Source organism: Rhinopithecus bieti, unplaced genomic scaffold (assembly GCF_001698545.2).
Source record: "Rhinopithecus bieti isolate Rb0 unplaced genomic scaffold, ASM169854v2 scaffold_26871, whole genome shotgun sequence".
Lineage (NCBI taxonomy): Eukaryota > Metazoa > Chordata > Mammalia > Primates > Cercopithecidae > Rhinopithecus > Rhinopithecus bieti.
This window is the reverse complement of record NW_016812402.1, coordinates 215,448-243,099: the sequence shown is the minus strand read 5'-3', so window position 1 is coordinate 243,099 and position 27,652 is coordinate 215,448. Positions and strand designations below refer to the sequence as shown.

General features: G+C 35.3%; 1 protein-coding gene across 1 annotated transcript in view; it reads left to right on the top strand.

Moving 5' to 3' along the window:
• Nucleotides 1-21,059, top strand: part of PCGF5 (polycomb group ring finger 5) — a 63,669-nt gene extending 42,610 nt beyond the window's left edge. Inside the window, 4 exon segments of the mRNA XM_017896356.1 lie at nucleotides 764-862; nucleotides 3,872-3,961; nucleotides 11,057-11,116; nucleotides 18,356-21,059. Of these exon segments, the coding sequence (XP_017751845.1) occupies nucleotides 764-862; nucleotides 3,872-3,961; nucleotides 11,057-11,116; nucleotides 18,356-18,403 (297 nt within the window). The 3' untranslated portion in view covers nucleotides 18,404-21,059.
• The last annotated feature ends 6,593 nt before the right edge of the window (nucleotides 21,060-27,652 follow it).

Genomic DNA, 27,652 nt, shown 5'->3' with positions numbered 1-27,652 from the left:
TCACATATTGGTTTGTATTTATTATGTCTGCAACCTCATTTTGCTTCATTTTCAGCTTGGGTGTCCCTTCTGGATTGGTTCTTATATTTTAGTGATATTCAGGCTTTAAGAGTGAATTAGTACTGCTCTGCACATTTTACAAATTAGACACATCAAGGCACATAGAAGTTTGTTCTTCCAGTAAAGTACTGGCACAGCCTATCAGACACTGACCAGACGTGATTCTTCCCAACACGAGGTCCACACTATGCAACTTCTAATTTCTGGGGCATGCTGTGGCCTAACCAGCCTCTCTCTGTTGAACCCTATGGCTCTTCAGAGTACCATTTGAAATCACTGCTCTTTCTAAAATTATTTAAAAGCTGTGATACCATATTTTAGAAAATATCCCTCATGTTTCAGAAGTTATACTTTATAATAAAATATTTTATGCTTTTTGTGACCTTTTTTTTCATTTTAGTTTAAACTTATGTTTTCTTTACTAAAATGTCTAGAGGTAAGCAGATTGCCGTTCTAGGTAACACAAAGTCGCGATAATAGCATTGCCTCTCGCGCGCGACAGAACCTGCCATGTCGCGCTCCTCCAAGTAGATGTAGGACAAGACTCCTCTTTGCTCGCAGTACTGAAAAGCGCTATAAAAAATTGAAATGTTTCACAAATACATTTTAAAAATACTCAAAATGCTCAGAGTGGAAATGGTAGGCTATGATTTCACCAGAAGCAAGATAGAACATTTTAACTGGTAATCTTTATTTCCTTTAGGGTTTAATGAAGAAATTCATTCGATGTTCTACACGTGTAACTGTGGGAACTATTAAAAAATTTCTAAGTTTAAAACTAAAACTTCCAAGTTCTTATGAGGTAAGTTAAATAATATCTAAGCTTGATCATTGTGATAATTCTGATTTGAAGTAAAATTCTAACAAAAGTGAAAACTGAGAATATATTCAAATTAATTTTTGTGGAAACTTTGGATAATTTCATGTTAAAATTTAATTTTCAGAATGTACTATTCTACCTAGGTAATATGTATTTTCTAATTGAACATATCCTGAATAAACTATGATACTAATACATTTAGTGTTTTATAATTGGAAGAGATACTTAAAGAACTTAACATTAAGTACTCCCAAAATAAATATACCAGCTAAATGTATTCATGCTTTAGGGTATGTCATTTTTTATGTGAGATCTTTGAGATCCATTATTACCAATTCTTTATAGACTTCTTCAGAATGTAAAACATTGTCTTTTTATCACAAGGAATTTCATAAGTAATCACAGTTCCATGAAATGCAGAAGTGGTTTTGTTTAGCACTAGATGAAACTAACATATTATAGCTGCATAAATGTAATTTGCCAGTTTATTTACAGAAGAGGTAAACTGCCGTGATATTGATCACAGCAAAGCTTGTCATGTGTTCCATGTTTAGAGAATGTTTTTAATCCTAGAGTTATGACTACAACATAGTAAGGAAATATGGCTATCATTTCCAACCTGCCTAAATGATGATCTTACAACTCATTAATTTCCCCTTCTTCCCTTTCGAGTTCTGATAGTAGCAGCTAGAAAACTCAAGACCTGGCCGGGCATGGTGGCTCATGCCTGTAATCCCAGCACTTGGGGAGGCTGAGGCTGGTGGGTCACATCAGGTCAAGAGTTTGAGACCAACCTGGCCAACATGGTAAAACCCCGTGTCTACTAAAAATATAAAAATTAGCCAGGTGTGGTGGTGGACGCCTGTAATCTCAGCTACTCAGGAGGACAAGGCAATAATCACTTACTTGAACCTGGGAGGCAGAGGTTGCAGTGACCCGAGATCATGCCACTGCACTTCGACCTGGGCAACAGAGTGAGACTCCATCTCAAAAAGAAAAGAAAAGAAAAGAAAATTAAAGACCAGGACTAGTTTCCTGTATAAACAAAGACATCAAAGGAAAGACAGCATAGTTTTTCTGGCTTATCTGCAGTAATATGAATATCATGAAGAGTCATCAGAGGAGAAATAAAATGTGATAGACATTAACAGGTATTATGTCCATGTTTTGAGGAAGCCTCTGATCCTGAGCTTATTTGAAAATGTCTTTCAGATAACTAGTCTATGGGTTGAAAATTGTTATTATGGCATGGTTCTACAAATATTTTTTAAAATTCTAGAGACATCAACTTTTAGGAAAATATTATGGAAGTTAAGTATCAAAGCCCAATGTATTTGGTAAAAATAAATGATAGTGACAATGTATGGATACAACTACAGTGAAAAATAGACAATAAATTGTTTTTATGATTTGGTTTGCACTTTATTTTCTTCACGCAAAATACCATGTGTGGTTTTATTTCCTTTTAAGTCTGATTCATTGAGTTAACATTTTCTAATTTTTAGGAAGCTGTTATTACTAACAGAACTATTACTCTTACATAGTCTTACTTCTGGCATGTATATATTTCCCTTTAAACAAAGATGGAAGGGGGAGAGATTCAGTACACTGACTCCTCCTTATGTATCCCAATTCAAAGGACTTTTCCTATGACTTTTGGGAATCTTTTTCAGTTCCCCACTTACTTTGCTGCCTAGCATGCAGGGGGATAGTTTAATGAAATACCCGACAGCTGAAGCTTTTGTAACAGCATTGCTAACTGAGGCAAGATAGTTTAGTTGTTAAATGATACTAACAGATGCAGTATACCTGATTAGCAAAATGCGTCCTAAGTAAGACCCTTTACTTTGCTTATGAATTAATTTACAAAAAAGATTTAAAAAATGAAATTATCTCCTTTATTCTTTCAAAAGTTAATAAAATAATGCCTGAAAAACATTTTGAGGTCCATATGAGTCATAAATCATCAAAAAATTAATAATTTTGCTTTACATGTCTAATGCAATTAACTGAAACTATACTCATCTTAAAGTTCAGAACTGTAGTCTCTGTCTAGCCAGATGCAGAATTATTTAAAACTCATTCTTCTTCCCCTCCCACACTTCAAATGAAATCTTTCCAGTTTGTTTTTAATAGCTAGAGAACTAAAATATTATTTTATTTATAGGGATCGATGATAAACATTTGCTTAATTATGCTTTCTTGAATTAGTGAATTATAGCCACAGTTCCTGTAGCCTTCCTAAAGATTTAGGGGTTTTTCAGTTCCTGCAACTTGGAGCAAAAGTTAACGCTGATAAGTATGCTTTTTCGAAGCTTTGTGCAAAGTGGGAAGAGGATCCTGTAAGTATTGTGCAAATTACCAACCAGGCAAACCAGAGAAGCCAGACAGCCCTAAGAGACACAGACCTGTGGCATAGTCCTAACCTTTGTATCAAATTAATAACTTTTGGTAATTACTGAAAATTCTCATATACCTTTAAGGCCCCATAAATCACTGTATTTACATTCATTCATTTCCCTCTTCAACCCCAAACTGATAAGAAAAAAGTAACCCCTTCAAATCTTGGGAAGGTAAAAGAATTCTGAGAGAGAAATTGAGAAGCCAAAGGAGCTGAGAGGAACTGTGAGGTTTCTGCAGGTTCTTGTTCAGAAAGGGGCAGTCACAGAACTATACCTTAAACCGCTAAGAGACATGACAGATTTGGACTAAGAAAGATTACATTGCATTTGTAAATTATGTGTATGAACTTGAGATACAGGTATATGGCACAAGATAAACAGTATCTTGTATTTAGTATACAGCATAGTAACACCATATAAGTAACACATCCAAATTGTTAATGCTTTAGGAGAAGAATAAATGCTTCCTATTGAAAATAATAATACTTTTGTTCCAACTATTTGAATATTTTTTGAAATTTCAAAAAATATGCAAAATACTTTTGAATTCAACATTATGTTAATAGATCTACAATTATTCTTTTTAAAGTTGGATGTGCTGTGCAATGGTGAAATTATGGGGAAGGATCATACTATGGAATTCATCTACATGACAAGATGGCGACTAAGAGGCGAAAACGTAAATTGCTTTTATATTTACCTATGTGTTTATTTAGTTGTATACCATTATGTTACTCAAATTTAACAATATTAGAAACTAAAAAAGACAAACTAGCTTGAGAAGGAGAAAAAACTGGTTCTTCTTGCTACTGTTTCTCCTAGCACTCTGAAAATTGGTCCCATGTATAAATCAAGGTCTGTAGTAAATGTGATTGTATTAGATTTAAAGTGAGATTAAAACCCTGTCTAAATATGTTCAGGATTCTACTAACCAAGACAGAGAAGATAACATATTTTTTAAACCCAATAAATTGTTGGAACATTTATGTATATGGAATGGGAGTGGGGGAAACTAAGTTCTCTCCTGACTAATATGATTAATAGTTGATAAGGGTGTATATTTTTGGTTGTGGTAGAGGGGACAGATAGGGTGGAATCTAAATAAACTTCTTTCAGGTACCTCCTTTTCATTGAAAATATAAACTCGGACTTAAGGGTAAGTGAGTTTGCAGTGCTTTCTGATGCCAGAATTAGATTATTGTGCCTTAGGCCCTAAACATATGGGAGAAATGATTCAAAGGAGAAAACCCAAAAAACCCAAAAAACCCAAAAGGCGAACTTTGTATTTTGAACTGTATCTTTGATTCTGGTTAATTTTGTAGGACTGATATATGAGACTGAGATATGAGACTAAGGAATACAATAGTAACTTAGGTTCTACTAAGTTCTATAGTAGTAACTATAACTTAGGTTCAAGCATGGGGTATTAGGCAAATTTGAGGTACTAGGGATTATAGGACTGATATATGAAACTAAGGAATATGGCAATAATGCTATCAGAAATTATCTTCATAATCTGAGTGCATAAATAAACATAAATTAAGATTGACTAGAAGCTTGGAGTAGATAATGTCTAAGATTATCTTTTGGACATTAAGATTCTGTGGTGTTTATGATATAATATGCCATACTCTGTGTAATTTATTCTGTAAACTAGGGTTCTTACATTTTCTTATGAAAATGTAAATTATAAAAAAAAAACACAAAATTAAGAAATTTGACCTCACACAGTAATAAGCAATATAGAATCCAGATATAATGCGGGTTGTCATGTTACAGTATTTCCAAAACATATTTATATTAAATGTAAACATTTGTGGAATTATTACAAAACAAGCCTCAAAAACTCATTGCCTGTTGCCTTATGGGTAAGATATTTGGTTCTTTTGCAGAAGAAATGTCTTGATATTATATAATAATAAATGAAGCACCTACATTTGTAAATCAGCAGTTTTTTCCTTCTTGAGATGTAGTAAAAGCCCTGGTTAAAGCCTTCCTTGTGAGACTGAACACTTTTGCTAACAGCGGAAAGCAGGAAGAAAAAATTACATTCTAATACCAGCCACCAAATAGTGTGTGCCCTTGAAGAACTCATCAAACATCTTTGTGGCTCATATTTTTAAAAATCTAACTACCTTTGTATTTGGTACATTACAACCTGCCTTTCTGTAACATTTTATGTTTTAAATGACTGTACATATATCAGTCACCCTCAGTTAATCCTTACGATCAAAATGTTCCAGGTACCAGGTACAGATTGCACAGGTAGTAAATTCTTTCTTACCCACCACTGTTGAGGAATGGATATTATGATATTACACATAATATTGTATTGAATGTAACTTCAGCTTTCTTTGATAGTTTAGCGGGCATTGCAGTGTGTTTTAGTGATTGAAATCACCATGATGAATAGACTTGCCTTAAGGTTAAAGAGATGTAAGTGGTCATCCACTGCATGACCTCTACAAGTGGCTCACTTGTTCTTTACAAGATCTCCTCCCAAAGTTGCCCCAACTGCCATTATTTTAATGTCAAAATATGAAAGAGATAATTTATAGACATTTTTAGTAAGAGACTACGATTTAAATCAGTCCTTATTGTAATTACATTTCTGATTACATATTTGTGAATAGTTTAAATTTTTTGGTTGTTTAAGGCATATTTTAATAAAAGTTCAAAAAGTGCTTCAGAAGCTATGGTTTATCATTCAGGTAGAAACTAAACCAATAAACAGAAAAATCACTACCTTTACATTTAGTGCAACAGTAAAATAATATATTAGCCCATTTCATTTCTTGGTGTGACAAACCTGTTTTTTAGTTGCTGTCCTTCTCCAAACCTGTTTCACCCTGTCATCACAACCTCAGTAGTTCTAAGATTGGTAGCTCCGTTTTTCCAGTTACTCAGACCAAAATGCCTGATGTTAGCACTGATTGCTGCCTTTTTCTTTCATCCATCCTTTCTTAGCACATTCTGTAAACTTCACCATCAAAATATACATTCAGAATCCAGCTGTGTCTCACTTCGTCCACTTCACTACTGGTCCAGCCCACCATCACCATTCTCCTAGCAAGGCTCCGTGCCACCACCCTTGCCCCACCTCCATCTTCATCTCACACAGCCGCCAGCACGATCCTCTTAAAACAGGTTAGAACATGCCCACCCCGTTCTCTGATTCCTCAGATGATTAAATGATGTTTAATTTGCATAAAATCCAGAATCTTTCTAGAGACCTACATATATGGCCCCCATACAGCCTTCCCCAGATGCTCTCTCTCCTCATTTATTCTGTCTCCCTGGCCCCACAGCACTCCAGCCACACTGGCCTGTTTTCTCAACCACACCCCACTTACCCTCACCTCCCCCGGTATCCAGCTAACTCATTTCCTTTACCCCCTTCACCTAAATAAGTTTGCTTCTATGTCACCTTCTCAATGAGGCCTCTGACCTCCTCTAAAACTACAACCCCCTCTCCCTATGGCATTCTTATTCCCTTTTCATGCCTTATTGTTTTCCACAATATTTCACCTCTGACATATTATGCCTCTTATTTATATGTTTATTGTTTGTCCCCAAGTAAAATATAATCTGAGGACAGGAATTTTTGTTTGTTCACTGCTAAATCTCCAGCACCTAGGGCAGTGCCCAGCATATATACTCAATACTTGTTCAAAGAGTAAATTGAATGAAAATGTTATCTTTTATAAGGTAATGATTATGTGAAATATATCCTAAAGATAATTTTTATTTATCTGAATCTCAGCTTCCTTTCTTTCTGTTAAATTTTCAATTTTCAGCTTCCAATTACAAATTATTATAATATTAATAGATGAATTCTGACAGTTGAGTGACATGGACGAACGCAGCCGTATCACTAAAACAATCATTTCCTGATTAAACTCCTGAAGCATATTGTTGTGATCACATCCCTTCTTATTTCATCATCCACTGCCAGCAGGATGCCAGGATGTCTGAAGAGCTCTTATTAGTCTACCTATTGGCTAACTAGCTCTGCCTTGGGCTGGAGTCAGCTTATTTCCTAAACTAATGACCACTATGTGGTTCTTTTACTTGTTTCTATTGCTTTTCTGTATTAAACATTTAAGGCTACCTGAGATTAATTTATTTATACAAAAACACAAGGTTAAGATTCTAATTTATTTCAAATTGTTTTTACGTCGGAAATACAGTATATTGAATGTTGAATAATCCATATTTAACCTTATTGTTTTGAGATGTCACCATGTCTGTGCATATGTGTGTATATATGTGTGTGCGCATATATGTGTGTGTGTGTGTGTGTGTGTGTTCCTAGACATTGTTTTGTTCTTGTGAGCAGGTCTTACTCTGTACCAGCATTACACATCATCTACCTTCTATGAAGATCTGATCACGTAACACCCCTCTCTGAAACCCTCCAGTTGTTTACTTTCTTTGGGATAAATTTGGATGAAGTTTAAACATGTTTTATAAGGCAAATAGTTGGGCCTTCTAGGTTGCTTTATGATGTGTATTAGTACCTATTAGGGCAAAATCCCCAATTCTTTTGAAAATTGTGTTGACTAACTTTACCCATTTATTCTTCCAGATAAGCTTTAGAATAGGATTGCGACTGGCACTGGGTTATATTTCTAGATTGATTTGGCTGGAATTGGCATCTTTGCGGGTTTTTTATTCTATTTGGTGCTGTGGGATGTCTCCTCATCTATTCTACACACGGGAATAGATCTGTCATTTTCTTTCCTCCTCATATTGGATACCACTCTCAGACCCCTGGAGTCTTTCATCTCCGACAAGGGTACTCCATATTCAGATTACCCCTCTACCTTGCTCTACTTCTAGCCTCTTAGGAAGAATCTCAGGATAATTGGTTTTGCCTCAACTTCTCAAGTATAGTGGGGTGTTTCCCTGCACCACACGGATTCTGTGCCACTGCTCTCCTTATCTTGGGGCAATTCCACTTCAGGCTAAGCCTGTCTTCTATAGTCCCTGCCCTCCCTAGACCCTTGTCTCCATTGTTATGCATTTTGAAAGATTTTATCTTTAGGAATCAAAACAAACAGCTAGTCAGACTTAGCTCTTAAAATTTTTTCAGTTCATATCAGTATTGCCACCTCACGATTCTATACTCAAGCTTGGCATTAATCTTTTTCTTATTAGTGGGAGAAAAAAGAAAAAAAAAACGCTTCTTGATCTTTAATGCAAATTTAAATCATCTAAGGATCTTGGTAAAATGCAGATTCTGACTCAGTAGGTCTGGGAATGAGACTCAGGTTACTGTATTTCTAGCAAACTCCCAGGAGATGCTAATGCATCTGATCTTTGAACCATCCTTTGAGTAATAGTGTTTCAAGAGATGTGATCTGTGACTACTGACTTTCCCTGTGGTTTCCACATCTATAAATTGAGAATGCAGAATTACAGAATCAGATCTCAGTTTGGAAGGGACTTATGTCGTCTGATCTGTCATCCATCTAATACTTGGACTTTCTTCACCCTATTCATACCCAGGGGTCATCACATTTTTTGAAACATAAGTGGAATCATATGTATTGTTTTACAACTTTTTAAAAATTTGATAATGTCTTGTGCAGAATCAGTAAACTTTGAAACAATTTTTTAGTACATTAATAGTATTCCTTTTGTGTGGCTGTAGCATAATTTGATTAACACACTCGTTTGGTGGACATGTAGATTTTTTTCAAGTATTTTGACATTACAAGCAAGGTGTTCCAGTACCTACTACACATATGCAAGCATATCCATTGGCTAGATTCTTAGAAGTGGATTTTCAACAGAGTATGCATGTTTTAAATTTTGGTAGATACAAATTGTCCTCTGAAAAGGTTTTAGTGGATATTATTTGAAATTTACAAACATATCAATAATGTATGAGAGCATCCATTTTCTGACATCCTCACCAACACTGCATATCATCTATTTTGTATTTCTCCTGTGAACTTACCTATCATATTCATTGCCTTGGTTCTTTTTCATCATTGTCTTTTTCTTATTGACTTCTAGGATCTCTTTATGTGTTCTGAATGTGAATCTTTTGCTGTTATGTGTTACAGCTATCTTCTTCCAATTGTGTCCTGCTTCCTAGTTTTGCCTCAATTTTTTGATTCTTTAAAATTTGGGTAAAACTAAGAATTAATGAAATATTACATACTAAAGTGTTAGCAGAGTGTCTGACATGATAAATATTATTTTATTAATAGCTTATGCATATTAACCTTTATTATGATTATAATTCCCTCTTCCTTCACTTAGTTTCATCCCTGAGAGTTTATTGTCAATATCTCTATCTAGCCTTAGCTTTCATCATGGACTCACATTCTTCCTGCTCCCCTTTTCTTGGGTAGTTCTCAGTACAGCCCCCCTTTCCCAGCTCATTCTGATTTAGTTTTATCCTCTGCCAGTCCAGCACCTAAAGTTACTACACCATGCTTGTCTTCCTTTGCTTTATTTGCATTAGCAGGCAATTTTAAGAAAAGCAAGTATATACATCTTGACTGATACCAAAGAGATCAATAGAAAAAAAAAAAAGAATCACTTAGTGAAATTGCCACTTTCCAACTTACTCTTGTTGAACCCTGTTTAGGATTTTCAATGTTACGCAAAGTCTGATAGACCAGAGCTTGGGGACTCTTCAGAGCAAAAGGAGAAGGTTGCTAAAGGAGAGCCGAGCTGTGCCCGCCTTACAGCATGTTGATGCACACTGTACCCAAAATCAAGGACTGACTGTTAGAGAAAAAAATCACTAAAGTATTTTGGGAAAATAGAAAATTCCTTAATTTTATTTAAAAGCCTAAAATATATTTATTTTAATCAATGCTTATTTAAATCTTTCAAAGTATATCTTTTAAAACCTGCTTTGCTATGTTAGAAATATCCTGGTTAATTTGTACCTAATTTTTTATGTATTTAATTTTTCCATTTTGAAAAGTATGCAATGTTGAATTCATATATGCATAATTTTAAAGTATACATTTTATTTTATAGTCCAATTACAATTAAAATTATATTTAATAAGAGTTTAGCATAATATTGAAGAATTAGGATTTGGGAATGAGTTTTTTAATGTGAATAAACTGTTTTAAAGTAGTAGGTTAACAAATGAATCTACTCAGTAGTTTTAAAGTGTGTTCACTCATTGTTTTACTCATAAATCTGATGGCTGATATATGCCAGTTCTGGGCCTTAGCTATTAAGACCACAAATGTGACTAAAATATAGATTCAAGGAGCTCACAATCTAATGCTAATATAATCAGCAATATAAAGCAATGTAAAGAACCTACTATATAACAGAAAGTAGATGCCTTATAGGTTGAGCGGAGTTCCGTGTCCCTCTCAGAGCTCTGATTTCCTTGAACAGTATTACTTTCAGGGGAAGCTGAAGAAGAGATCTGGGAGAGACTGATCAGAGGAAGGGATGGAAGAACGAGGATGTCCCTCGTGTATGCAAGAAGTGAGGTTTTCCCAGGAAATAGTATTTTTAAAGGATATAGAAAGAAGAGACCACCATTTTTGCATTTGCAGAATATTAAAACTCCTATCTAGATGCTAAAATTACTTCAAGCTAAATTTTACCAGTTACTAAGTTATTAAAATCTTTTTTTCAAAAACAACTACCATTTTTTTGGAAAGTGTTTATTTACCATTAATCATGTTGACTCTTGTGTTTGACGTTAAACTATTTTAAATAATCAATTTTAAATATGTGTCCAGTTGTGGATGCCTCTTATCTGATGAGTTCATCTCCTCCGCAGTTTCGGTGTCTGAACTGCTCAGCTTCGCAAGTCTGCTCTCAGGATGGCCCTTTGTATCAGGTAAGAGGCACTCACGACTGTACATATGACCATCATGACACCATGGCGGTGAGCACATTCATCCCAAACTCAATTCCTAAGACATTTAACTTTGTAAAACTAATTGTTACTGGAGCTACAAAAAGTTATCTTTTCAACTTAAAAACCCAAGATTTCCCATTATTTTAGTTCTCCTGGGTTGTCTATTTAATTTTACTGGACTAAAAAATTGGAAATGTTAAGGCTATCATTTATGAATCAAGAGTTTTTAATAATTACTACTTTCAGTCCTTGAGAAATCTCTGCTCCATATTGGATTTTGAGATGTTACTTTCTTTGTATGAATGTTATTTTTTAGTGAATCATTCAACCACAAGTGAAATATAAAATGCCAAATTAGGTGACGCTAAATAACAGCAACAGCTGATTCTAATTATGAGCTTGCTTATTAGCCCTTCCCTAGTACTTTACTTGGGTTACCTCTTTAAAAATGATAGTGAGCTGATTTAATAATGCATTAAGAAAACTTGAACATGTGTCTGAGGAAAGTTTATCTGATAAATACATTTTAAAAATTTGGGAAACAGACAAGGGGATAGTAGAGATTATTGTTGGGTACAGACATGATTGAAGATCAACCTTAATCCTGTGAATTAATCATACTATTTCTTTAAAATATCCGTTGTTGGGCCAGGCATGGTGGCTCATGCCTGTAATCCCAGCACTTTGTGAGGCTGGGGATGTAGGATTGCTTGAGGCCAGGGGTTCAAGAACAGTCTGGGCAATATAGCAAGATAAAAAAATATTTTTTAAATAAACTTTAGGCCAGACATGGTGGCTCACCTCTGTAATCTCAGCACTTTGGGAGGCTGAGGCGGGCAGATCTCTTGTGTCCAGGAGTTTGAGACCAGCCTTGACAACATGGCGAAACCCTGTTCCTACAAAAAAAACAAAAATTAGCTGGGTGTGGTGGCACACCCCTGTAGTCCCAGCTACTAAGGAGGTTGAGGCAGGAGAGTCACTTGACCCCAGGAGGTGGAGGTTGCAGTGAACTGAGATTGTGCCACTGCACTCCAGCCTGGGTGACAGAGCAAGACTCTGTTTCAAACAAATAAATAATAAAATAATAAAATCCAACGTTCTTTTATTTCAGTAATTAAAGTAGTCTTCATCTTTATTTCCTTGGAGCCAGGGAGAAAGGATAATTGTAATTATATAACAAACTTAACTGGCATACTTACCTCCAGTGTTACAGTTTTGGAGTTGGGACAAATGAATGTATGTTAAGCATTAAAAGAATCACTTGAAATTGCTAATTGAAAATATTTAATTAGCAGTTATCTAGAATTTTCTTCAGCCTTTTGTCAGTGCTATGACATGGGAATTCTCATGCCTTCATTAAAATGTATGCTTTTTGATACATACTGTTTAAGTCCTAGCTTTTCAGCAATGTAGTAAGTAAATTTAACATCTCTGAAGGCCAAGTCATTGAGGGAGAAAGATCATTCTTCTCTTTATGCAGATAAGGGTCTGGGGTAAATAATTTAACTGAGCTGCTGAGATTTGTGTATATCCGAGGTATATAGATGTTTTAGCTGCTTTAGCTTCATGGCTGATTTGGGGATGCTGAAATGTAATGATAACACTGCCTGTAGCTATAACATGTGCAATACGTGGCTTTCTGCTTTTACTCTTGGTGTTAATGTCTGTGTATTTCCTTAGAAATGAAGATGTCCTTAAACCATGATCCAAAGTATTAGGGAAAAACTGGAGTGAGACCAAATTTCTAAATCCATACAAATTTCCTTTTCTTCCTTCAACACCTCATTAATGGCTTATAGTCCTGTAAGAAAATTGAACTTGTAGTTAATAGGATGCACTCTTAACTTCCTGAAAGGATACCTAAATGGTTTTATGGTCAGAATTCTCTCTAATTTTCAAGGAATAAATCATTCCTATGCTGTATCTATTGTTAATCATTAGAAAAGGTGGAAACCTTCCAATTTGCCATTCTTAATAGCAAAAACTGACAGAGAACCCACAATTAGAAAACTGGTACCAAATCTTATTTTGAATATAAATAAATGATAAATAATACACTAATATAGTAAGATAATAGTAAACCAAGGCCTAATATCATTTTTATCAGAAATGAAGGAATGATTTAATATTGGGAGAAGGGGTTTAAATATATATATATAATATACATATCTTTTATACATATATACTCTAGGTTAAAAATCATCAGTAGATACTGAAAAGGTATTTGATAAAATTCAATGTGAAGTCCTGATGTTTTCCTATTGAAAAGTTTTTCAAAACAACAGAAAATTGCAATGATTATACAAAGGAATATTCTTTACGATTACCTAGATTCATCAGTTAACATTTTACCACATTTTTTGCCTCCTCTTCCCCTCNAATAAGGTAAATACCTACATTAAAAAAATGGGATAATGTTCTACACAGACACCATACTAAATTTATACAAAATATATAATATTTATACAAAATATATAATATATAATATACATATGTATATGTATGCATATAAACTCAACAATAAGGTAAATACCTAGTTTAAAAAAATGGGATAATGTTCTACATAGACACCACATTAAATATATATATATAATATACATATCTTTTATACATATATACTCTAGGTTAAAATCATCAGTAGATACTGAAAAGGTATTTGATAAAATTCAATGTGAAGTCCTGATGTTTTCCTATTGAAAAGTTTTCAAAACAACAGAAAATTGCAATGATTATACAAAGGAATATTCTTTACGATTACCTAGATTCATCAGTTAACATTTTACCACATTTTTTGCCTCCTCTTCCCCTCTCTTTCTCTTCTCATCTCCTTATTAATTAATCAATCTGTGTGTGTGTGTGTGTGTGTGTGTGTGTGTGTGTGTGTGTGTATACATATAATTTAATCATTTAAAAGTAAATTGCAGGTATCAGGAAAATTGACCACTAAACACTTCAGCATATATTTCTTAAGAACAGAGACCTTCTCATATATATCCAGAATTCCATTTTATACCTAAGAAATTTAAATAGTACATTACATTTTATAGACATGCCAGTTCACCCCTCAATTAAATTATAAAGTTAAATGTAATTCCAAACACTTTTACCAGATCTTTGTTTAAGATGACAAAGTCAGCCATTCTAAAGCTCATAAGGAAATATCAACAGGTGCTTCTGATCAGTCATGTTTTTACAAAGAGTAATGAGAGGGAATGTGTACTACCACATACTAAAGCATATTTTAAAGTTGAAGTAATTAAAATAGGGTCTTGCCTTAAATATAGACACATGAATAAAAAGAATAGCTCAGCAACAGACCCTAGTATGTATGAGTCTCTAAAGAGGGTATTTCAAATTAATGCAGTAAAATGATTAGCAGATATCTATTGAGTATTATGCATTGGGCACTCTTCTAGGCCTTTGAGGGTACAGAAGTAAAAATGAACATGAAATTTTCTTTCATGGAACTTACACTAATGATGGTAACAGACAAAAAATATAAACAGGTTAAAATGTATAGTGTTAGAAGAAAAAGTAAAATAGATAAATAGAATAGTTTTGATAAGATAGCCAAGAGAAGCCTTCTTTGATGTGGTGATTGTTGATCAAAAGAAATTGAGAGATGTTGCCATATGAATATCTGAGGTAGAGCACTGAAGGCTGAGGGAACACACTGCAAAGGCCCTAAGAATTGATTGTATCTGGTTGTTTGAGAATAGCAAGGAGGACATGGGGCTGGAACATGACAGTGCATAAGGGGCTGATTGATAATAGTGCACTCAGGAATGTAATGTAGGGTGCAGATCTAGTAAGATTTGTTTTCAATTAATTATACTAAGACTGTGGGTGGGGAATTCAATTCCACCTCACATTTTACATCAGTAGAGGTTTATGATGGCTCAAGATGGTAAATATTTTAAATGATACTATAAAAGATCAAGAAGAAAATATAGTTGAAGAACTGATCTCAGAGTGGGGATGGCCTTTCACAGTGTACCTAAAAAAATTGAATTGACTATTAATATTAAAAGCACATGGCAAAAATATCATAAAATATATTTGCAATGTATGAGAAAGGTTTAATGTTTTTAATACATAAAGAATTCATACAAATATGTAAGAAAATCCCAACTTTTCATAAAATGAGCAAAGGACATGATCAGGCAAGATACATAAGAAGGAAGCACAGTGGGCTAATAAACATATAAAAATGAGTAACTTTCTTAGAAGTCAAGAAATGAAAAAAAAATACTATTTTATGCTTATTAGATTGCTAAATTAAGAGGTGGGACAAGATAGTAATCATTATTGATGAGGCAATAGAGGAATGGGCATTCAAATTTCTTTTAAAATGTAGAAAATGAAACTACTTATTTTGTTTTTTTGTTTTTTTCTTTTTGAGATGGAGTCTTGCTCTGTTGCCAGGCTGGAATGCAGTGGTGCGATCTTGGCTCACTGCAACCTCCATCTCCCAGGTTCAAGTGATTCTCCTGCCTCAGGCTCCTGAGTGGCTGGGATTACAGGCACGTGCCACCATGCCCAGCTAGGGTTTTTTGTTTTGTTTTGTTTTTATATTTTTAGTAGAGACGGGGTTTCACCATTTTGGCCAGGATGTTCTTGATCTCTTGACCTCGTGATCCACCCGCCTCAGCCTCCCAAAGTGCTGGGATTACAGGCGTGAGCCACCGCGCCCATCCAGAACTACCTTCTTGAAGACCAGTGTAACAGTATTTATCAAAAAGCTCTTTAAAATGTGTATGCTGTTTGAACTAGCAGTTCCACTTTTAGGAATCTATCCTGGGGCAAAAGAAATAGATTGGTGGGTTAAGATTAAGTTATAATAGCAAAGGAGAAAAGGACTAAACTCAAATGTACAGCAAAAGGAAACTTACTAATAACTCACAATTCATTTCTATAACAGCATAATATACAGCTGTTAAAAATTATGTAGGACCATATCAAATGGTATGGAAATAGGTTTGTGGAATTGCTAAATGGATAAAAAATTTAAATGATACCAAACAATATGTTTAGCATGATTCCAGTTTTGAAAAAAAAAAAAAACGAATGTAGATAAAATGAGTAGAGGAATATACACTGAAATTATTTTGGTAGTTACCTTTGGATGGTAGGATTTAAATATGTTTCTTTTTTTTCTTGATACCATTCTGTATTTTCCAAATCTACGATAAAACAAGTTTTGACAAAATAATTCATTCTTTAAGGAAAAAAGTATATCAAAGACAGTTTTATCATTTTCTAAAACTATTTGAAATGTATTCTCTGAAAGTATCTGTTCTTTATTTTTATTATGTAATGAGACTTGAGGACTAGAAACTGAAATGTAGGTCTATTTAGTGCAGTCACTTAACACTAAGAGGTAATTATATGCCACATTTCATTATTGTTAGTGTGGTGCCATTTTATTTCAGAAAACAAACCGAAACACAAATAGAGCTTAAAATATACCTTTACAATTTTCAGTGTTGTGACACATTTCAATAAAATTATTAAACTTCATATGTTCTTATAGAACACACACAAATGGCTACTTGGGGGAGAAAAGAAAATTATTTTCAGCCCGAAACTGAGAAAATCCCAAGCATTACCAGTCAAGCCATTTTACTTCCCTCTGTACCTTTATCCCTAGTAGAATTGATGATGGATACTTCTATATATGATGAATGCATTCTAAAATGAGTGGCTTATGTATTTGCAGAGTGTGCAGATTCAATAGAATCGGGAATCAAACACAAAACTAGAGCAGTTATTATAGTGAAGGGCAAGCTGTGGGTTAGGTGAGGTAGAATGGAAAGGATGTTGGTCATCTCAGAATCTCTCTGGGCTTCAGAAACATCCAGAGTTTAGTAAAATGGAGATATCTGTGTCTTGCTCCTTCCCAGGTATTCTGATTCAGGGGGAACAAAATAAAGTTTAAAATAAAAACAAGTAAAACCAAAACAGATTTAGAAGTTTTAGATCCTGGAAACCCTGAGAGACTGTCTGAGACCTTTACTTCAGCCCTTAGACAGCTGTAGTAGCATCTGCTGTACTTCAGCTGGGAGAGCAAGACCTAGGACATTTGTATTCCTACCCTCTAGTTCCATCCTGAGCTGAATGGTTACAGATTCCAACATTGAGTCGTCCCAATGTGTAGCATAGCTATAGTAAGCACTGAAATGGTCTTTTTTCAGGATTGTTATGTCTCAGTCTAGCCCTTTTATCTATATGAAAGAATACAAAGTTCTCTGTACTGTATTTTTATATTCATGTATACTAAGATGGAGAAACATCATTCAGTGGCCATCTCAGCCCCTTCTTGATTCCATAAAATTAGCTCCTCAAATTTCATTTTAAGAGGGAGTATCTGCAGATTTAAGGAAAGGAAAAACCACTGATGTTTTGGTTCTATAAGATATGGTACAAGGTAAAAACAAACGCAGAGGTAGCGTGGCATATGCCATATGCCTTTATCCCAAAGAAGCTGTTTTCTCTCTAGTTCTGTATAATAGCCAGATGTATGAGACCTTTTCTTCATAGTGACATGAAGAACAATATGAACCATTTGGTTATTTTATGTTATAGTCAAATCCAAATGTTTATTAGTATCAACTGTTGAAAGGAGGCAGTGACCTAAATGTTTCATGTAACAATTAGCTACTTTTTCAATATTTTAAAAGGATCATTAAAATAAATTTTAAATTTAAAAAAATGTGTCAAACTTGTAAGAAATGTGATTTGTGAACACTACTCCAGTTTTACAGGTTCCTAGCAGAGGGGGTCTCTTCATTGATTTGTGATTTAGTAGGCTCTCACCAGCCTAAGCTGTAGTGGAATCCAGGCTGCTGACTTGTCTTGTTCGCCTCATAGGGTTACTAACTGAATGCCTATAAGCAGGGTATGTAACTTTCAGTCCTCCCCAGGTCTTGCCTCTCCTAAGTGTTGTGCTAGTACTAGTCATATATACAATCTGCATCATGTCTGTAGACCTTTAAACTTGACCTCTGCTGCATATTATTGAAAACTTGACTGATTACAGAAAAATAATGGCAATCAAAAGAAATAGAGTTTTAATGATAACTCAAATTTTAACTGTTGTAATCTCTAGTACCAGGAAATATTGTAAATTATAACCCCAAATTCTTAAAATCTTTGTATATAAACTGTATTGTTTTTATCCAAGTACAGTCTTATTCATTATCTGTCTTTATTTTGTAGTCATACCCTATGGTATTGCAGTATCGACCAAGAATTGATTTTGGTTAGACGAAGGGGCCCAGACCTCACTGAGATGAATCCTGCACTATTTGTTTACTCGTCAACAGATTGCACAGTTAACGGTGTGTGGACTAGAGGAACACAACCAGATTTTCAGCATGCAAATAAGGCCATTGTCTATCTCTCAATTGTCAGTTGCATTCATGTTGTTTCTATTAGGAGCAAACCAAGTGCCATTCTGCTACTGAACCATCTGCATAAGGTATTTGTGTTGTCTCAAAGTGTGCAAGTCATGGTTAAAATCAGTTAGGTGTGCCGCCATGATTCAACCTTCTGAATATTTTGCTTGCCTGTTCCAAGATTGTTCTAATGTTTAATTACACTAGTAAAATGGCTCAATTTTTGTGGTGTTGCAGTTTTCACATACTTACTATTTTATTCTTGTTTAAGTAGTGTACTGTACAAGAAACTAATAATTATATCTTGAAATTATTTTGTATGGAAATATATTTAGAAAAGTGGTTTTGAGCCACTGTCTTGTTCTTGGTAAGCTTTTTGTGTGAAAAAGTTCATTGAGTGTGCAAGTCCTTTTGCCAAGAATTCCAGTTATTCTGTAACATTAGAGCACAACATAATTGTAGACATTCTAAGCATCTGTCCGTGTAGTCTACCAATTGCACAAGGAAGGCATGTTAGCCCTCCAGACTGAAAATGTATGTGACCTCTTGAACTGAAGTTAGAATCCCAACCATTCAAAATGTTGGCAGCTGATCACATTTACTTTTGATAAAATTAATGTGTAAGTAAGGTTAATCTTCTTTCATAATGCCTTATGACAAGCAGGTGCTGCTTCATGGAAATGTCATTGTATAGCCCATTTCATGTATCATTACATTGTTGCTGTCATTTAATGAGTGCATTATTTCTCTTTTTAAGTTGGCCTTAGGTATATGTCATTGTGGCATGCAGAGGGTTATGATGATTTTAAATATTAGGATGTTTAGAGCACATAACATTAGCTATTTTATGGATTTCAAAAGTCGCAAAACAGTTGTAGATTAAAACTGTTAGTTACCTTTCACATTTCCAAACTATGTGCATAAAATAGAATAAATGCAGTATAGAACTATGCTAACCAAAATTAATAGGTTAAGGGTATTTTATTTTAAGTCCTGTAGTAATTGGGGAAATGAGATTATTATTTTATACACGAGTTCATTAAGATCAGAAATACAAAATGTATTTTGCAGTTTTGTTAAGTCTTCCATTCATTTTAGGATTAGTCTGCAAGTCAAAGAAAGTCTTGTTACCTTAAATTATACGAAAACTGTCATTTTAAATCTTTTAAAATTTACAATTTTCAAAAAACTTATTTGGAAATTGCTTTGAAACAAACAAGCTAACCTTTGAAACTTAGGAAAAAATCTTTAAAGTTAGGGAAAATATTTGAGAAATATGACATGAGCACAACCTGTGTGTTACACACATTTAGTTTTATACTGCATATGTGGTAAATGTGCCACCTTTTCCAGTAAAATGTATCAGAAATCAATGCCTTCTGAATTTCAAAATGATTCTTAGAAATAAGATATTGTACAACTCTAGCAAACATACAAAATACAGCTAAATCTTAATATGTTTCACTATGTAAAAGGCTGAAACTTCATAATTATCTTTTCCTTGTATCTTTTTTTGAGTCAAAAGTCTATTAAATTTTCTGTTGTTCTACCTTTGGTGAAAAGGTTAAGGCAATACTTTCTTAACTTTGTTTTGATAGATTGTTTTTGTTCTTGCAATGGCTCACAAGCACTTAAAAGAATTTAAAAGGCAGATTTTCGTTAACTACAAATGGCTGAAAAAACTGAATTTACTATCTAGCTACAGAAATTATTTTTCTGTGCTGTGAAACTCAGTTCCTAGACATCCCTAAGAACTTTTACAAATTATTATAAATTTGTCACACCTAGGTCAGTGATTAAAATAGTGTTTTGCAAATAGAATTTTAATTAACTCAAAACGAATTGAGTGCATTTTTAAAAATCACAAGTGAGACTTTGATGTTTTGGCCCTGCAGCCAAAACTTAATGGCCATAAATGAATTTTATTTACAAAATCTCTTTAAATTTGGCCAGTTGCCTTGTCATATTAATTTCACTATTTTCCAAGGAAATATATAGGAAACAATTATGAAACAGAATAGTTTTATATAGAATTCTTTTATTTACTGATAATGCATTAACATTTTTATTGAAATGCAATGGAATATGTGCCAAAACATGTGAAAAGCTTACAAAAAGAAAGGCATCAATTGTCGTTTGGAGAAAGGTACACATTTTTTTGATGGTCCTAAGTTATATAGTATTACTACTAGAATCACAGATTTCTTCAACTGACTTATTTTGGTATATTCAACTACAGCTTTCTAAGGATAGGACTACTTTCATGTCTAGTAATACACTGTATTCCCCGTTAATTACCCCTTAAGTCAGGTTGTAGAATTTGCAAGAAACTAGGTGTAGAAAAAAAATGTACAGGCAACTTTTGTGGTTAGCTTTATAAATTTAGGGTGCTTATAAAATGAATTCTTTATATAAATAACCTATAGGAATCATCTGAATCTGTAAAATCAGAGACTAAAACTAAAAGTTTTCTTTAATCTGTTGTTTCTTAAGCAATAAACTGAAAGACCTTTACTTCCATAAAAGATTTTGTTATCTCTTTTATCTGCCTTAGAAATTATAAATATAAAAGGGTCAAGGAACTTAGATATAAAGAATGACTGTGGTTTATAAACATTACTTTAATTGAAGTAATCACATCAGTTAATAGAGAAATCAAAATATGTATGGCCTTTTCTCTAGATTAGCAAAACACCTTTACAAAGTTTGAAAAAATAAACTAAAATGCTCATTGATGAGGTAATACTCAGTCTGGAGTACAGGTAACTTGGGTAATGCCTTTTAACTACTCTTAGAGAAGTATATTATTTCTTTATACATTAAACATCTATCCCATACTAATGTGCCACATTTTATAAATGTAATGATTTTGCTCAACTACATTACACACTCAAATGTAATCTAAATTTAAACTGATTCTTCAAGAAAAAAAAAGTGTGTTATATAATATTGTGAACTGTTTAGCTTTACTGAAATATTTAAGAGAAAGTGCCTCATTGCTAAAGTGCATTTCTGTTTTAAATTTACTGCATAAAGTTTGAGTTATCTGTACCTGTCTCTTATGAATGGTTTCATATCTAAATAGGCTCTTGTAAGTTAATTTTTTGGAAGATTTTCATAAAAATATAGATATCACCAAAGACATTTTACAGTAAATTAATAACCATGTTGGAGAGACGGTTTTAACAGTTTGGAGGTTGGAAATTTTTAGATTGCAATTTAATTTTATATAGTTAGGCAATAACCTTGATTAATTGCTAAAAATATCACCAAAAGAAAGGCTTTAACAACTGAAATTTTCTTGGTGAGGATCAGTCAAATGCAGGCTTTTTCTGCAAGTAATCAGGACACACTTCCTTTCCAAATGTATGTTTATTGTTTTTCAGAGCTTCATCTAACAGATCTTTAGGGCAAATCCTCAAAGGTGAGAAGAAATAAACACAACACAATAGCCTTTCCTCCTGCATGAAAAGTGAGATGAAATACATACTTTTGAAAATGAAAGTTTGAGATTTTTAATTTGAGAGCTTTTTTATTTCATTGGAGCGCAGTGTAAAACTAAAATTAAGCTTAGATTTAGCTCCTGGTAATTCTTCAAATATGAGAGAATTTTATTATAAAGGCAGACTTTGTAAAAAGTTGCCAACCACCCTTACTTATATAGGAAAAAGAGTTTCCTTCTAATGGAATTGTTCTCCCTCCCGCCCGTTCTCTTGTATTCAAAAGTATTTTCATAAGAGCCTGCTGGTCTTTTCCCCTTAAAAAGCAACTCTAGACCGCGGGCACAGTGGGCTCACGCCTGTTTAATCCCAGCACTTTTTTGGCGAGGCCGCTGGCATGGGTTGGATTCACTTGAAGTCGGAGTTCTGGATGACCAGCCTGGTCAACATGGTGAAACCTCCTCTCTACTAAAACTTATCAAAAATTAGTGCCAGGTTGTGGTGGCCACGACACCTGTAATCAAGGCTACATGGAGGCTGGGGAGGCAGGAGAATCTCTTGAAAACCCAGGGACGGTGGAGGCTTGCAGTGAGCCGAGATTAAACAACTCACTGCCAACTCCAGCCTGGTGACCAGAAGCGAGTCTCCATCTCCAAAAAATGCAACTCTTTGTCTTATTTTCTCAGCACTTAGTTTATTATTATTAGAATTTAGCCATACCATACAACTTTGACAAAATGGGTCACAGAACAGCATGTAACATCACGAGGAAGTTCCATATCCCCCTTGCTAACCATTGTTCCTTGGGAATTCATGCTAGGGCTACCTTAAAACAGGTAAAACTCATGAAGTCTTATCTGCATAGGGTCACTAGGTACATCTCCTTGGATAGGGTAAAAATGGATGCACACTCTATTACATTATTCTGGTTTATCATAAGGAATTTCCAGAAAGCTGAGCTTTATACTAGGTAAGATATTGGGTGGTAGTAGGAACTTCAAAAAATGAATGAGTTTGCCATACTTTAATTTTTCTGGATTTTAGAAACATGAAAAGCTTGAAATGCAATTATCAATATTTTGTACATATATTCCCACAGTTTTGGGTAAAAATAAGGAACATGTCTGCTAGATCTAGTTTATGAAAAATGTTTGTGAAAAATTTAAATACACCAAGACTCAAACCCTTTCCAAGCACACAATAACCTGTTTCTGGATTTACTTGACAAACCTAGTTGAGTTAGCATTATCAGACCGAAAGCTTAATTCAGATATTACGTTAAATGTACAATACAATTTTCAGTAGTTTTTATTGCCAGTGCATGTTTTTTCCAATAATTTTTAAAGTAATTCTCCTCCTAGTGTATACACGTTTTCATTAAATAATGTATAACTGCTTTCCTTATATTTTGGAATTAGAATTAAAATGCTTGAGCACTTCCTTTCAGCAAAGTTATAAATTAAAAAATAATTATTTTAAATGCTCATTAAATGTGTCTGTATACTCATTATGCCCCTTTTTGGTCTATAGGTTCCAAAACTGAGGACTGCATTTTTCAGAGATTTTTAATTTTGATGAATTTTAAATCTAGGAATCAAGCTGAAACAGCATCATGTTAAATACTGAGTCTAGCTTTTCTGCCTCTATTGGAAGCTTCATGGAATAAGAAAACTAATCTAAGTGCAAATGAATGATTAAAATATTTCTGGAGCGATGCGAGAGATAGTCAACAATTTAATTTATCCAATCCTCTTGCACATCAGTCCACTGGAGCAGGAGTTCTACACATTAAAATGTTTTCTAATGGGAGTCAGCCTAGCCATTGTTTGGTCGGTTTTCTTTTGTTGCTATTTTTTAGTAGAATCGGGGGGTGGGGGCCTAAGTGGTCCTTATGAAGCTGTGGTCCACGACTCTCAGGAGCTCTGTTTGGGGGAGTACCAGGTCTGCCTGCTTTCGCTGATCTGAGGCAAACACCAACAGAGATCATCAGTTTATAAATATTGAGTAGCCCTCACATCAGAATATCATAGGCATATATTGTAAAAGTGTATGTTGCTTAATTTTCCTCTTGAAATATAAAAATATTTTAAGCTTTTTGTCAAAAGTGGTAACATCTTCAATACAAATAAAAACCTTTTTGTGGTTGTAAGATTTAGCTTATAAATCATTCAATATTGAAGTGAAAGAATTACCAGGTCATTGTTAATGACTTAGTCTATTAAGAATATATGTATTTTTGTAAAGGAAAAGCACTTGTAGATATTTAATCAGTACAAGATATGTCTTTTGCAGAAATAAAATGCTGCTTAGAGATTCTCTTTAAATATTTTTTATTTTTGTGCTCAATTGTATTTTCTGTTGATCTATGGAATGTTCTGTACAAAGCTTTATGATTGTACTGTTGGGCTAGATACTTTTTTTTTTTTTAATCTGGACTTAGCCAAGTATATTTCACCATGTTAAAATATAGTATCTTTGTTATTAAAAATTAAATTGCATAATTTATTGTTGTTTGTCATCTTTAATATTAGTCGCTGTAGCTTGCAGCCTTCATTAAAAATATCTCCTTTAAGTACTAGTCCTGTAGCAAATTTTATTGAAATTTATTGAGTGTTTGAGATCATAAATATTTTCTAAGGATTCTTCAGCTATTTATTTTAAAATGGCACACTGTTCCTCAAATACTACTTAAAGTGTATACACACACACCCTTGAAGAATTTTTTGTTTTGTTAGATTAATCAAATCCAAAAAAAAGCCTTTTGAAAGTAATTAGGAATCAAAGGCAGGCCCAAGTGACTTGAAAGAAAGACTGTTTCATTCAGCCAGTTAGATAGCTAAGCGTTGTTTATTAATACTTTCCATGTACACTTGCCTCAGGAATTCATTAGGCCAAAGCAAGACATTTATGTCAGGAACACTGCGATGGTTTCTAGCTCGGCCCCATTGTGATTTTGATGCCTGAAGCTCTGTCTTATGTTAGTGAAATCATGGAGGTAGCTAGAAACCCCAGTCCTTCAGTGAGACAGGGAAAGCAGCTTTCCTCTGAGCAGAATTTGGCTTGCTTCTGTATTTGAGCTCCACTCTCTTCAAGGCTGCAGAACGGGAAAGAATGTGGAGGACTGCACATGGGAAGTGCTGGAACATATAGCACACATTGCTTTCATCACATGTCACTGGCCAGAGCATGGCCTCACCTAACTGCAAGCAAGGCTGGAGGACCTAGTGAAGCCACATCCCAAGGAGAAAGAGGAAAATTTTGTGACCTCCTAATGTCTGCCACGCCCTACATTTGCAAAAAGAGGTCACAGTTGCCTTAGGTCTTAGAAGGGTGTTGTCCACACAGACTCAGCACTTATAGTTTCACTAGTTTGGAAAGAGAAAGAAGGGTCTTGCACCCAGGCCAGGCGTGAGAAGCTTGGGAGTCACTCTGCTCTTCATGTGGCTGGGGAACGTGCAGGTAGTATTTTGCTGAAAGCCATATACCACCCCACTTGGCATTCCAACCCTTGTCGTGGACTTTGCAGTGCCAGGATTTGCCCCTAGCAATCAAATAGAGAATAATGCCTGGAGAGGTCAAATATGCAGCGCTCACTACCAGTAGAAACCAGCAAAGCCCAGCCTTTCTCACACAGCCATCCTTCTAGGAAGCCCTGCTCCTCCTTACAAAGCCCCACTCATCCCTACAGAGCCTGCTCCCTCTTCAAAGCCCAGCTGCTCCTCAGGAAGCACCTCCACTACAAAAGCCTCTCCTCCCTAAAAAGACCTGTTCCTGCAAAGAAATTTTGGTCCTCGTAGGAAGCCCTGCTTCTCCTACAAGCCCTGTTTCTGCATGTAGTGCCTTGCTCCTCCTCAAAAGCTCTGCTTATCCTTATCCTGCTCCTCCTACAAACCCTACTCTTACAAACCCTAAGAGTAGGGTTTGTAGGAATCCCAGCTCCTCCAAAGAATCTCTAGTCCTCCCAAGGAAACCTTGGAAGTCTTGCTCCTCCTGCAAAGTCCTGCTCCTTCTTAGAGCGCCCTGCTCCTCTCTACAGATCCCACTGCTCCTACGAAGCCCTACTCCATCTTACAAAACCTTGTTTCTACAGATACCTCTTCTTCCTCACAAAGGCCTCTTTCTCCTTACAGAGGCCTTTTCCTCCTTCACAGCTTTGCTGTCATATAAAGTCCTGCTCCTTCAGCAAACCCTACTCTTCCTGTGAAGTCCTGCTCCTCCTGCAAAGCCCTGATCTTCCTTAAAAAGCTTTGCTTCCCCTACAAAACCCCACTCTACCTACAAAGCTCTGCTTCTCCTGCAAAGCAATGTTCTTCACACAAAGCATTCCTCCTACTACAAATCACTTCTCCTCTGACAGAGCCCTGCTCATCCTTATGAAGCCCTGCTTCTTCTACAATCCCAGCTTATCCTTAGGAAGCCCTGCTCCTCCTAACAATGCCCCGTTTCTCCTACAAAGCACTGCTCCTCCTCACAAAGCACCACTCCTACAAATTCCACGTTATCCTTACAAAGCCCTGCTCCTCGTGCAAACCCTGCTCTTACTTACAAAACCCTCCTTTTTAAAGAGAGCTTCTCCTTTTTCCAATGTCCTGTTGCTCCTAGAAATCCCTGCTTCTTCAAAGTCCAGCTCCTCTTTACAAAGCCCTGCAATTCCTTCAAAGCCCCAATCCCCCTACAAACCCTGCTCCTTTACAGAGCCCTGCTTCTCCCTATAGAGCCTTGCCCTTCCTACAGATCCCTGCTCCTCCTTACAAAGTCCTGATGCTGTTACAAGCACTGTTTCTCCTTACAAATATGTGCTCCTCTTCACAAAGACCTGCTCCTACTTACACAGCCCTGCTCCTCCTACAAAGCCCAATCCTCCTTACAGAGACCTATTCCTTCGAGAAGAGCCATGCTCCTCCTAAATCCCTGTGCCTCCTGCAAAGCCCGCATGCCTCATTACAAAGTGCAACTCCTCTTACAAATCTCAGCACCATAACACCCCTTCTCATTAGAAATTGTGCTCCTCCTACCAAGCCTGCTCCACCTTCCAAAAGCTTGTTCTTCCTACCAAGGCCTGTTTCTCTTTACAAAACCCTGTTCATCCTACATAGACCAATTTATAGTCCATCATCTCAAGCTTATCCAGACTTCTTCCCCCTTCTGTAACACTTAGCTCTCTTACCACAGCCACAGTCATTAATGTTTGTTTGCCCTCCCATTAGAGTGTGAGCTTTGAAAGAATGCTGACTTAGTTACTGTGGTATATCCCCACCCTCACAGACACGCACACTTGCATAGTTACTGGCACCAGTATACAGTGGGGAAAGAAACTGAATTTCAGAAAGACAAGCATTGCTGATATAGATTTCAGCACTTTGCCAGACAGTCTCCTGTCCCCCCACTGGCTCCATCTCCGACTTCAGAACTTTAGTAAGTATATGAAAGATGGCAAGGTTCCAGGTGGCCATCTCTTCACTTTAAAAATAGACACCCTGACCCTCTTGTGTAAGATCCCAGTATTAAGATTTGTTCCTTTGGGTGGACAGCGTCTCCTCTTACAATAAAAGTTTCTAGAGGAAGGCTGTGTGGCATCAGATCATTTGTCCCACCTGCTTTGGTGAGCCTCAAATGAGGTGACAAGCTAAAGTTGGCTTAAGTGATCATTAGTCAGTAGACATGCATGAAACCAATGA